This window comes from Peromyscus leucopus, chromosome 2, assembly GCF_004664715.2.
Source record: "Peromyscus leucopus breed LL Stock chromosome 2, UCI_PerLeu_2.1, whole genome shotgun sequence".
NCBI classification, from domain to species: Eukaryota; Metazoa; Chordata; class Mammalia; order Rodentia; family Cricetidae; genus Peromyscus; species Peromyscus leucopus.
The window spans coordinates 83,596,643-83,610,745 of NC_051064.1; the positions used below are offsets into that span (position 1 = coordinate 83,596,643).

Genomic DNA, 14,103 nt, shown 5'->3' on the forward strand with positions numbered 1-14,103 from the left:
TAGTTTTCTCCAGAAAGTATTAATCTGAACAATGTTCACTTGGAGGCAAGGGGTAAAGTGCTTTTTGTGTTGTAGACACAAGTACTACAGACGATGCAGTCCATTGCTCAAAGAAAGGAAAACAAAAATTCACATTTATCTGTATAAACACACACACAGTGAAGGATGACAATGATATCACACTTATTTTATTTAGTTCTTTTTTATTTATTTATTTAGTTCTTTCTGGTCTTAAAAGTAAAGTGATTTACCTAGTGTCCTGAATTCAAAACCAAAAAATTACCAAAACTAAAACAACCTAATGTACATGTTTCTCACTTCCTTTTTAATCAATGAATTCATGGGAGACTAGGGTGTAGAGAATCTCCTCTGTGTGGAAGAGAAAGGCTGCTTGGACTTTTATATGAAAGGATGAAGAGTTAATTAACAGAACTGTTCTTCTACAGGATTGCTTGATGTAGCTTGTACATGCACTCGTATTTGTTTAAATATCTACGTTTGAAGGCTTGAAAAACAGGAAAATTTATATCATAGGCCAAGATGAAATTGATAGGAAATGATGGAATGAACAGTTGGAGGAAAGTAAATTGAATGCCATTGGACACATATAAGATCATATATTCAGGGTAGCTCTGTTCTGGGCACTCAGGAGATAATGAAAAACAAGAGAGTCAGGATAATGGGCAGTTATAGCGATGCAACAGGTTCTATCATCAGTAATTAGAACTTCAAGGACACAGAAAGGGTGGCTGTAGGATAGCCTGAATAGAGGGAGGAGAGGCAGGATCTCAGACATAAAAGATGAGAAGTGTGATCAGGGTATGAGGAACAGCAAGGACCAGGACTCCAGACAGGGGAGGCTGCTAGGTGGCAGGAGGCAGCATTGACCCTGAGCTAGGTATGGACTTCTATTTTTTCACAAGTAATAAAGGCTGCAATGGTATGCCTGATGGTAATTTTGAAATTTGTCTAAGTTGATGTGCAAACAGGAGACTCTAGGAACAGCTGGGAAAGGTAAAATTAATTGTTTTTCATCTATCTCATGATTTACACACAAGTATCTAAGGATAAGGACAGAAATTTCGCTCTTCATGGCCAAGGATGTTACTTCTCCTTATAGTATGCCTTGGATTTTTCTAGCCTCATATTCTGTACCTTCTTTCCCACACCATGACATAGAAAGAGACACTATCATCCTTCTTGATTTTTTCCCTTAAATTTATGTTAATATTTTATTTTAAAATGTTTACTTTCTTTATAAACAATTCTCAGGCTTTACTGGAACTAATTACTGAGTGTTACATATGTAGCATGTGCAGAGTAGATGAATGTGGAAGAAATGAGTGGCATGGTGAATTTTCATTGTCAGTGGTGGATGGATGATGGTAATCTGGGTTTATACATAACAATTAGATACACACATATACGTATAATGTAGAAACAACATAAAGCCAATAGGTTCCCAGATTATGGAATAGTATTATTTAAAAGCTCACTTGTATAGTTAATTTATTTTCTTTGCAAGTGACAAAGTGTGAGGTGTTGGTAAGACTTTCTAGCCCTTCAGCCACAGAAGCTGACCTTGACCACAGGGTTCCTGATTTATATCCCACTGTTTTTCTAGGCCTTGTTAGCATCTTATTTCTGAATTTATATTGTTGAGTCATCAAATAAATTAATTATGAAAATCTTTACAAAGAAATTATAATAAGTAATATTTGTAATACTATAAGTCTTCCAATTGTAGTTTAATATTCTTAAGAGTAAGTAGGTTAAGGCCTTTACAAGGCTTCAGTAATAGTTTTATCACTAGTTATCAATGCATTATAGATATAAAAATGATCAGAATAACAGAAAAGTCAAATTAACAGAGTGACATAAAATAGTGTTCATTTCCACATCAATGTAGTTATTAAGAAAAAGCCTCAAAGCCTCAAGTTGCAGGATAAAATACACTTATCAATACGCCAAGCCATCCAAAGCTGCTGGCTATTAGGCACAAGTGATCACTCTGTGAGCAAGTGTACCTTGTAAAGGCAATAATCAAGTCAATGTGACCCAGTTCTGGTTTAGGCTATTGACAGCTCTAAGCATTATTTGCATAAGGAAGTAAAATATTAATATTTTCTTAATTATAGTAATGGCAATAGTGATACTTTCAATTTTGAGTCATTATCAATGGTCTATATATAACCCAAAGGGCACCTAAAAGGAGAGTGAAGTACATATTTTATAATTAACTTTGTTCAGAATCCAAGTTATAAAAGACACCATTCATTAAGTACAGATTTCCTCTTGAACTGCCTCATGATAATCAAGAAGGACATTGTTGGGTCTACTTAAATTTCAAGTCAGGAACGTTTTTTAGTGCTGAAGCAAGCATTTCTATTTCAGAAATGCTCCATGGCCTTCAGATGGTTAGCTAAATATACTTAGCATTCGAGGATGTATGCATTTTTCGACAATCACATTAGACGATGCTACATGTGCATACTCGAAAATGCAACTCTTTTAACAGTCATGAAACCTTTAAATAAGATGCTTCCTCTTGCAGGATTAGGAAAAATTATAAATGAGTTGATTCTTTTCAAGCATATGTAGATGAATCAAGGAAAATGTAATTAAAGTTTTAAAAAATTATCAAGGTTATAGTTATTAATTTCATACATTTACATAATTAACTTACAAATACAATAGAATTACTTACTAATTGCCTAGCATATCATAATAAAACATAACCTGAAAATGAGGCATGCATTCTGCATATTTTGAATATCAGAAATGCCACATGACATGGGCTAGAACGGGACCTGTGAATAGGTACTTTCTTCCTGGCTAGATTCCATTGTAGGATGTGACCATTTGAATGAGTATCTTCAAGATAACAATGAGAAATCTAATTTGGCTTTTAAAAAAAAATCCATCCTTATTCTTTGGTTACTACCTGTAGCACACATACAGGAAAGGGCACCAACTCCTCCTTTGGCTCATATAGGATCCATGACTGACCTGGAGCGTGTGGACAGCACCTTTCTTCCACTATTATGTCTTATACAGAAGAGAGGTGAGGAAATATAACAGCTTCCATTAAGGTACATACCAATACGATAAAGACTGAAAAGGGGGGATTTAAACATTCACCTAAGAGGAGATTCTGTCATTGATCACACGCTCTCTGCTATTTTACAGTTTGAGCAATTGCATGATGGTAGTGACCTGAATGGATAAATAGGGATTGAAGGGATAACTAAGGATATTTATCTCCTTCTTTCTAACTCCAAGATAAAATAGGCAACTTAATGAGTGATGATTATGAACTTCGCATCATCTTTTATCATTTCAACTTTCTCTCTGTGTTGGAATAAATAGAATAGACCCTAATAAAAGACAGTTTTCTACAGAAGATCAGAGGTCATGAAGAAAAGAAACAAGCCTATTCTATGAACATAAGAACAAAGGAATAATGGTAGAAGGACAAAATACTAATCATGTCAATATTGAGACATGTAAGGACTGTGGTTAGAATTTGTTTTAACTAAAAGACAGTACTTTCTGATCACCCCTTCTTGAACACTGATGCAAATTTAATAGTGACTATTTGGGAAAAGATGCACAAAAACTGAGAGGGAATTCATTCTTTATCTCTTTTCTTTTTTAAAAAAATCATTTAATTATATTTACTAAACCAACACAAACAGCTAGTAGGGAAACATGCACTTAAGCACATTAGATTTATGAAATGAATAGAAATGTTTAAAAGCATGTTTCAAAAATAATCATCTAAAAACCAAATTAAGAGCTGTTTGGGATGTACCAATATCTTGCTATCATTAAACTGGCCATAGAATATGGAGGCTGAAAGAGTACATTCTGTACAATAAAAGAACATACCACAAGCTCAGTCATCCCAGTTTGTTCTAGGCATGACAAAAACATGTTTTCCAATATTGGTTACTGGGCTGTCTTCAAATACATCATATAAAATCTACCACACAATCATGGAAAATTAATTTATTCTTCTAAATTAAGGAAGTCCTCAAAGTCAGAATTAAAATATAGAGCAGACTTACCTTTTATAAAGAAGAATAGCAATCACAATACAGATGATAAAGACCACAGCAAGAACAGGACCTACGACCCATATCAAGCCTTCTTCTTCATCTGTGATTGGTTGTGGATCCAGATCCATTGACACGACAGGGTCAGAGTATGGGCTGGTTGCATACATTTTCTAAGAATAAACACAGTCCATGTCAGTTAGAAAATCATGTCTTCCTAAAGGGTATTTTTTAGCACTAAGATGAGAGGAAAAACTTATGATATAATGTATTTGATGACAGGTTGATAAAGTCATATTAAACAAATACAGAGAAAAGAAGGGGTGTGTTTTAAAAAAGGAAGCATAATAAGAAGGAAGTATGAGAGGAAGGACATTTTACAATGCTGAAAATGAGAGAAATATAACAAAACCATTTAAAATGGTGTAAATGACTTCAAAGGTACTTTTACCATGGAATTTACACATACAATTTCATAAGTGTAAAATACCAACAAGCAGGTCTCAAATCTGGGCTGACAATGTTCCCTTCAAGAGTCATAGTCTATCTAATAACCACCCCCAACAGGCATGAGAAGCCTTCTTTTGAGTTGTTGGTCAGGGTTACCCAAAAGATTCCCTGAACAGGCTATTGCTGTTTCCTTTGGTTGCCTGCTAGAAGTCAAAGGTAAGTTCCCATTGCTGAAGACACTATGTACTTCAGACATAGGACTCAGAGGACCTGAGCTGGATCTGACCTGAAAAGCCTCCTCCATCAAGTATTCATGGTACTAGAAGGCCATACAAGCTTCTAAAGGAGGAAAACAACCAGTAGTCCTACCCAGCTGTGATGCCTATGAACCATAGGAACAACTAACATGGCATGATAACTCTAAGGGTACGGTCATGGCACAGAGGCTTTGGTGGTCACTAACAACACTCTCATTGGACTTAAGGCCACTTATCAAGAAAGAAACCACGCCAGGTACTGGAAGCCTAGTTAACCACCTACAGCTAGTGAAGTCATAGATCTTGAAGGAGAATCTATAACAGTCACTTTATGAAATCAGCATAATCCCTAACTACACTCTAAATATGTATCCTAACATCTACAGATCAGTGTAGTTCTCATCCCTCATCAAAGGAAACTTCTCTTTACAACAAGAAGAGAAAGATCATTGCAGGAAACCATAACTGAGAAAAACGCAGAGTTGTGGAGATCAGTTTCAATGATACATCTACAACACCATGGCATCACCTAAAGTACAGGGATCACAGTAGAAGAGGGAGCAGAATGATAAGAATGTAAGAGCCAGAGGCACAGGAAGCTTACTGTGAGATTGTGTCTCCCAGAAATGCCAGGGACACTACACTCATGAAATTCTATCAATTATAAGGGTAATATCAGGTGTGCTAATTTAGAAGAGGGAAATCTCATAAGGCTTCTACTCTACACAATGAATTAAAGGCAACTAAGGAATGTTGAGAGATGAGAAATAGTCTTCCCTAGGGAAGAGCTCACCAATTGCTTACTCAATATAAAATAGTCATCCAATACCAAATGGTTTTCCCTGACAACATATACATACATACAAGCAACATTATACTGACTAAGCAGGTTGTACTTATATATTTATGTATACACACACACACACACAAACACACACACACACACACACACACACACTATTAATAATTAAAGAAAAATACGTCATGAATTTTTTTGACAGCAAGGGGAGTAATGGAGTTGAAAGGAAGAAGGAAAATAATGTAATTATAATAATGTCAAAAATGAACAACTATATTTAAAAAAGAGTTAAACAACTTTCAATGAGCATTTGCATTATAGTAACATATTAATTGCTTTGTGAAAAGAAAGATGATAAAATTGAGTATTCACAATCAAAAACAGTGATTCCAAATATTCTGAAATCCAAAAGGTTTTGATTGTTTTTAGGATATTTTACAAATTTGGGGATTTGGACTGTTAAAAATCTAAGCAAACAATCCACTGAGCAAGCAGCAACACTCTGAAATCAGAAATACTGTTGTCCTAAGATCTTAGTCATGAGACAATCCATGTCATGAAGTTACAGAGATCAGCACTGGCAAACATTTCCATGGGAAAACAAGCAGTTAAGTCTACAATTACAAAAGGGAATGCCAATTAAAAACCAAGATGTATGGAATAGATGGTACAGCTTTGTGAAGCAGAATTATTAGAACTTGAGAGATTTAGTAGATTCTAATTAATTTATGACAGCTACCAATTAGAAGTTCATATGTTTGTTTCCAAAAGAAAATTGATCACATTTCTTCAAAACACGTTTACTCAATTAGGAATGGGCTTGTTTCTGGAATACCTTATTTCATTCTATTTTGTCCCACTTAAAATGAAGCATTTTTGCAAGGTGTGGTGGCACATTCTTTTAATCCAGCACTTGGGAGGCAGAGGCAAGTGAATCTCTGTGAGTTCAAGGCCACCTTGGTCTACAAAGAGAGTTCCAGAACAGCCAAGGCTGTTAAAGAGAGAAACCATATCTGGAAAACAAAAAACAAAAAAACAAACAAACAACAACAAAACAAAACAACAACAAAAAACCTAAAGCAGCAACAACAACAAAAACCACACACACACACACACACACACACACACACACTCACACACACACAAATAAAGCATTTTCTTGACTCCCATCACTTTTAAGTTCTTTGTTTACTCCACAAGTCAGTTCATATCCACTGGCTGCAGGTGTCTCCTTCCATTTACTCATCTGTTTTCAGTGAACTGTGACCTTTAGTACTATAATATCATTTACCAAATTTAATTGTCTTTCTTCAGTGCCTAGGTTTTAAGTATCTTTGAAGACTTGCCCCTGTTGAGCAAGACTTAATAACTCCCATCCTGACTTTCCTAATTCTGCATTTCACTAACTCTTTCCTACCAGTTTTAACTATTCACTTTCAATTGCCTGAACATTCAGGTTCAAATAAAGAACTCCCCTTATGCCCAGATGCATCTTTGTCTTGTCCCCACTTCTTTATGCTTTCACCGTGAAAGGTTTGACTTATGTGTATCCCAACGCTAAACTGCTGGTCTCATAGATACCATTTGTTCACTAAAACCTCATTAATGTGCTCCTGTACATACCCAGAGTTTCTGCATTTTATTAATTACAACTGGCACTGGAGTTATCATCTTAACTTGCAACTGTAATACCTTTGAGAGGCTTTCTCTTATGAAATTCTTCTATGCAACATGGGTATCTCACCATGGTTATCAGGAGCCTTGGTACTTTTGTTCTAAACCTTCTTACCATATTTAACACATTCTATCACAGTGAGCTTTTGTTGCTGCTTCCTGAATGTTCTATCCTTACTAATTAACATATTCACAAACTCTATAACATTTAGCTCCAAAAATCCAACTACTTTCCAAGGACCCACTTAAACACTGCCTTGTTTACTGGTGGGATTCAGTCCTAAAAAAAAAAAAAAAAAAAAAAAACAAAAAAAAAAAAAAAAAAAAAAAAAAAAAAAAAAAACCACTGGATACAAGCCTGACAATTAGTCATTTATTTCATGTTTGATGGCATGCATTAAATTCTGTTTTTGAAGATGTGTATGAATTCTTCATTTTCTTTGATGAAACTAAATTCCTAGAAGGTTTGTGATGTATATGCTGTTTATGTTTATTTGTTTAAAATGGCTAGCATAGTACATTGTATTTAGAATGTTCTCAGCAGATTTTTACTGAATAAAGTACAACAAACAATCAAAAAAGTCATTCTTTAAAGTGGCTGAGAATGCTAAGACACAAGTGGATATACTTGTTCAAGACCAGCAAGTATAGTTAAGTTTTTAATCTCCATTTTTCACAGACTTATCTTGAAGCACATTGTCTGAATTTAGTTCAAGCTCAACAGACAAGCAGAGAACATGCTACATTGTATACTTGAATTTTACTATTGTTTTCTATTTTCTTTACTTCCTAGGACAGAGGTTAAAAAGACATTCAAGATTGTCTATGTATCAAATAGATGAAAACTCAGTATTTTTTTGAAATTTCTGAAATATAACTTGAAAGCTGGGGGTGGGGGGGCGGGGCGGGGGGAGGTATAGGAAGTCTTGGAGCATGCATTGATAGATACGATTTACATAAAGAACTTAGAATTGAGTTTATATATCAAGGAAATATAATTTTTCATATGTTTGTTTTGGTAGGATCCCTTCAGTTTTGTAGGCTAATCTCAAACTGATAGATGTGAACAAACCAGCTGATTTGAAATTCTTTACCAAATGGCATTGAGATAACAATCGAAATGCTCAATCAAAATGGAAATTTATAGACAAGGCTCCCCAGAGGACATGAATTTCTAACTTAAGTCATGAAAAAGGAAATGAACGGACAGGCATAAAATGATACCAGCCTCATGGAAAGTAGAATTTGCTGAGTGGGAAGAAATAATAAGAGATTTAAACATTATATCATTCAAAACCAGTTTGTGGTACTCTAAATAGTAGGCAACACATTAGCAAAAAGCTGTATGTTGGGGGAGGTAAAAAGGGTAGAGAAGTGGTTTATGTTACTGCCAACTGCCAAGTAACAATTGAAATGATTATAGTTATTATTACTAATCTGTCTTAGAGAACTAAGGCTTCCAAAAGTAACATATCACTGAAAACCAGATACAACTGTTGACTATGTAGTGAATGATGGTCTTACTACATGTAGGTAAACCATTGTTTATCTTGAGAAGAATGTCAAGAAATATAATAGGACATAGTTGGGGCCAAGAACTTGTGACTAGAGGGGCCTTAGGTCCTAGGGGTGAACCTACTACTACAGCTCTACTAAATAAACACAGTATTAAATTGACTCCTAATGACTCATCATTTTATTCATATATTAGTGCATCTCTCAAGCCTCATCAGAGAAACTTCTTTTTCTAGTAGGAGGTGATTGACATAGAGACCCATAACTTCTCAGCATGCAGAGAACAAGAAACTATAGAGTGACAGTGACCAGCCCTACATGGGACATCTATATCAATTATATGCCCTCCTCTCAAGGCTCAGAGATGATCATGAAAGACAGAATATAAAGACTGAAAGAGTCAGAGGCAGTAGAAGAGAAGAAGGGAAGAGTCAGAGGCAGTAGACAACTACAAGGAAAGAAAGAGTCAAAGGCATTAGGAGACTATAAGGAAAGAGCCTTTTCCAGACACAAGAACTCAGCAGTGCAAGACCTACAATATCAAATCAAACAAAAACCCCAATATGGTAGTTTTGGATGGGTAAAAAGTCCCAACCATAGATGAGGTATTATTGGTAATAGATATCAATTAGAGGAGGGAGAGTTCTTCAGGAAAGCAGAACATGAGAGCTATCCATGCTCCGGTAGATGATCCTACACTCATGCACATATATCTAGCTCCATGTGCAATTAGCTGAAAGAACAAAACTCAAAATAACTAAAGCAAAACAAAACCAGAACACATGGAGTTGGGACTGAAAAGTAATGGAGGAATAGGGAAGAAATTACAGGTGAGGGAATACAGATGGATTAATTAAAATGCATCATATGCATTTATGAAATCATCAACAAGAGAAAAACATTGGAGAAAAGGGGCAATTAAGAAAACAAATTTGAGCCGGGCGGTGGTGGCGCACGCCTTTAATCCCAGCACTCAGGAGGCAGAGGCAGGCGGATCTCTGTGAGTTCGAGGCCAACCTGGGCTACCAAGTGAGTTCCAGGAAAGGCACAAAGCTACACAGAGAAACCCTGTCTCGAAAAAAACAAAAAAAAAAAAGAAAAAGAAAAAAAGAAAACAAATTTGAAAATTTTTATTAATTCTAGAATTAATGAGATAGTGTGATTCTAGAAATTCTCTAGAAATAATGAGACACCAATGAGGAGACATCTAGATATGAGTAGGAATACTTGGGAGACTTCAGAACCCATAGTTCCAAGAAAGGCACTATCATCAGTCTGCAGGACTGAATGAGATTTCTATGCTGATTTCTGTAATTTACCTAAGCATTTAAGTATATCTTCTGAAACATTCCTAGAACTACATGATGAAATTTCCTTGTAAGTATCTGTCTACTTTATATTTAAAAGAAAACAAATGATTTCTAACATTCCATTCCCCTAATATTTTACTTTAAAACCTTCAACTAGATACAGAGAGCATCTTGGTGTATTGAAATGCTAGAAAAGCCATCAAATGGCATTTACACATAAAGGTAAATGAGGCTACCTTTGGTCTCTGATTTTCCGTGGGAGAACTCCTCTAGTCATTAAAGAGAGTACTTGTTGTCCAAGAGTACACATGATACACATACCTTTCATAAACTGTGAGCTTCTTAAATAAAGAGACCAATTCAACTCAGTTGCCACACATACCAGATTTAAGCCTTGATTAGGACACAGTGAAGATATGCAGTAAATATTGATGTGAACTGCCACTTTAAACATCTACCTTCCTTCCAGTCTACTGTTTTTCCCCATTTTTCTTTTCATTTTTTAAAGCATTCAAAGCAGCTGAAGCATAAAATGACATAGGAGCAAGATGAATTACATAAAACAAGACAACTCATTATTTAGAGTACCTTAGGAATTCTCACTCATTGAATTATTCTGTAACTTTCTTGGCTTTTCAATGATAAAGTCACTCATACATTTCTATAATTGAAGAAGCTGGTTGTATTCACCTCTTCCTAGAAAAACTGTCTGGTGAATCTAGATAGAAGCACTGTGTACTCACAGTTACAAGAGAATAAATTAAATAACTGCCCTTGTCCATATTTTCTAACATGCTGTTTGAATGACAGGGTCTTTTGTTTCCTTCCAAATTCCACAGGCTAACATCTCCTCAATCATGCCACATGAGAACAGTATTTTTTTTTTTCTGAAAGCAAATCATTTCCATCAAAATAAAGAGAGAAATCTTGGTGATAATGGAGGGAATGCTACAATGTGTGTTACAGACTATGCTCCATCAATTTGGTACTTCACACCTGAAATTCCTATCATCTGAGATGCCATCTTGTTGGTAAGGTAGTATCATGCAGAATGCTCAGCAATGCTGGATGGACAGGTAGCACAATGTTACACTTCCATTAATGACAGCTTGTGAGAATTATTTCAGGTACACGTAGGCACATCCCCAAATAAACATACACAGTGGTGAAAATGGACATGTGTAGGAAACAGAAGCCATTATAATTAACTTACAGATTCTGCATGGTCCATCACTGCTAACACAAAGAAAACATATTCTTGTCCACTTTGGAGTTGCTTGTTAGTAAATCCACCATAATGTTTGTCATCCCCCAGGGTGAACTCAGTGGGAAGGACATCAAAGTGAGCAGCAATATATGGCTTTAATTCAACTTCTCTCCCATAACGGATGCTTCTGCGTTTCCTAGATATCTCCTTAAGCAGCTTAAGGAAAAAGTGACAAATAGAAAAAAGAAACATAAACAACCAACTTATTGATGTCTTAGAGAAGAAATTAATCCAGGACTGGGAAGAACCTGATACAGTTTGTTCACCTTTCCTGTAGCAGCAGGTCAGCACAACTGACTCTCAGCTGTGATTTTCAAACACTAGCTTCCTGTTAGTTAAGATGCCAAACTGATTTGCAAGAGCCAGACTTTAAACACAGCACATTAGACCTTCACTGGAAGCTCATATAATTTCCTGCACTAACGAAATTCTTTAAAAGGCCAACACTACATCATAACCTGTTTAAGGAAGAAGCACAGCTTGATGCACAAAAGCCTGGTCTCATGGGAGATACATGAAACAATCAGTAACAAGTCAAAGCCACCTAAATGCTAAAATATTATGTTTGCATAGAAGATGCCACCGTTTTGCTAATGGAATCATTTATATGATGACAATTTTCTAGAGTTAGCAGACTTGGAATCTAATGAATAACTTTCATTTACTTATTCGAATAAGTCATTGTTACTCACTTCCATGTCTGGCTCAGATTACCTCTTTCACTAACCAGTTTGGAAGATACTCTTGACTTTTTCCCACTGAGCCAACTTTGCCTAGAATAAAGGTCTGAAGAGTAAGTATTTAAAGAGGTGACATGGTCAGTAGGGTGGGTAAGTATAAGTTTCAAGATAATGAAGGAAAGAAATCATAGATAGACACACATACACATTCTTGCATTTATAAGAAACCCTAAAATTAATGTTTGAATTATTTATTGCTTTTCATTGACTTTCCTCAGGAGAAAACCTCATTAATGATGTGAGAATTGATTTCAAAACAATGTAACCTTATCTCGGTCTTCTCCTGTTGCATGTTATTTTATAGAGTCTAAGTGGGAAGAAGCCTTTGGTAGTCTTTAATGCCTTTGGAGGTAAGTGATCAATTTTTAGTGGATTTTTAGAAAGAATATTTATTTTGTTTTAATGTCTGTGGAGAAAGCGGGTAAGTCTGAGTATAAACTGGAAAAACTTTGTGTACCTGAGGGCAAACACAACCTTTACCTTGGTAAACAAAGTTAAAGGAGTTAGGCAGATTTGGCAGCACAACTATTATGGTTGTTTTTCATGCTGGAAAGAAAATAGTAAAACCAAACTGGTGAAGTAGACTTTGCCCAAAGAAATGCTGTCAGGAGATGGAAAGATAGACGGTTCAGCAGCTAAGGGCCTTAGCTACTCTCTCAGTCAACTTAAGTTTGATTCCCAGATCGCAAATGGTGGCTCACAATCATTTATAACTTTAGTTCCATATGATGTAACACCCTCTTTTTGACCTCTGTGTGTACCAGCATGTATATGGTGAATATTCATACATGAAGGGAAGACACTCATACACATAAATTAAAATTTTTAAAAACTAAAGAAATAAATGCTGTCATAATCAAGGCAGGAATTGAGAGGAAATAGTTACTGGCCTTGTCTAAGCTCAAATGCTTCTGTCAGCAACCACAGGCAATATAGTCTGTTTTACACTGAGAGCCGCAAATGTACCCAGCTGACTCAAAATCTAATAATGTGGAAGACAGCCCTCTGGCTAAGTAATAATTTGTTCCTATGACATGTATCAATAATATTTAATTTATCATGCTCTAAAAATGTCTGTGAAATCTGAGCTTATTGCTACAACTAAAATTATATGAGATATAAGGTATTTATAGGGGCACAGGGGATTACACATGAGCTGTTTTGTAAATCTGGTTCTAAATTCTATGTATTAATGTATCTATGTATTCATCCAGGTGGGCCACTCAACTGTGCTCCAACTTCTGGGAATAAAAGAACAGAACCTTACAATCCTGTTGCTAAACATAGGTTTACATATAATGATGAATATGGCCATTAGTTAACACTTACTTGGTACCAGACACTCTTTTAGGAAGCCTAAATGAACATCAGTTCATTCACTCCCCACAATAACCATGTAAAATAGATCACAAATATCTCTAGTTCTAAATGAGCAAATATGAGCATGATAGAAACATTCAGTGTATGAATAGACGTTATGGGTGACAAAAAATTAAAACATCCATAGGAGAGACACATGTGAGAGGCTTTTCCACCTAGTTTTTATATTTGCACAAAAATCAAGAAATCTAATGCCATGTTTAAGCCCTGATCACTTGAATCATGTTTCCTCAGCATGTATGTAATTTTTGTGTATCTGCTTTCATTAACATAGATGAATATGATATTTCTATTTCCTGGAGCTTTTTATAAACATGAAAATTGTAAAATTCTGACACCAAATATTTAATGTAATATTATACTTGAAAGGTAACTATTGCCAATGTGCAGTAAATGATAGTCTATATAACCCTTGGGGGGAGTACACTACAGATGTGCCGAGCAGTCTTTTGAAGTTGGTCAATCAAAAACATTTATCATCAGTTTTTTATGTGACCGTATCCTTGCTTGTGCTTCACTGATCAAATCCTACCTTGCTTCTATTCACATTTCAGATATAGGCAGCTGTCATAATTTATCAACATCTTCCCCATGATTACTACCATTTGCTATTGTTTATTTAGGAAACATAAAACAAGCACCTCAAGATTAAA

General features: G+C 35.5%; 1 protein-coding gene across 50 annotated transcripts in view; it reads right to left on the reverse strand.

Annotated features, from left to right (window-relative positions):
* Positions 1-14,103, reverse strand: part of Ptprd (protein tyrosine phosphatase receptor type D) — a 2,272,674-nt gene that overhangs the window by 127,275 nt on the left and 2,131,296 nt on the right. For all 50 annotated transcript variants that reach the window (XM_037203364.1, XM_037203377.1, XM_037203376.1 and 47 more), the window contains 2 exons: positions 11,277-11,486; positions 4,071-4,231 (listed from right to left, as the gene is read on the reverse strand). In XM_037203364.1, the coding sequence (XP_037059259.1) occupies positions 4,071-4,231; positions 11,277-11,486 (371 nt within the window). The remainder of the gene's footprint in view (positions 1-4,070; positions 4,232-11,276; positions 11,487-14,103) is intronic.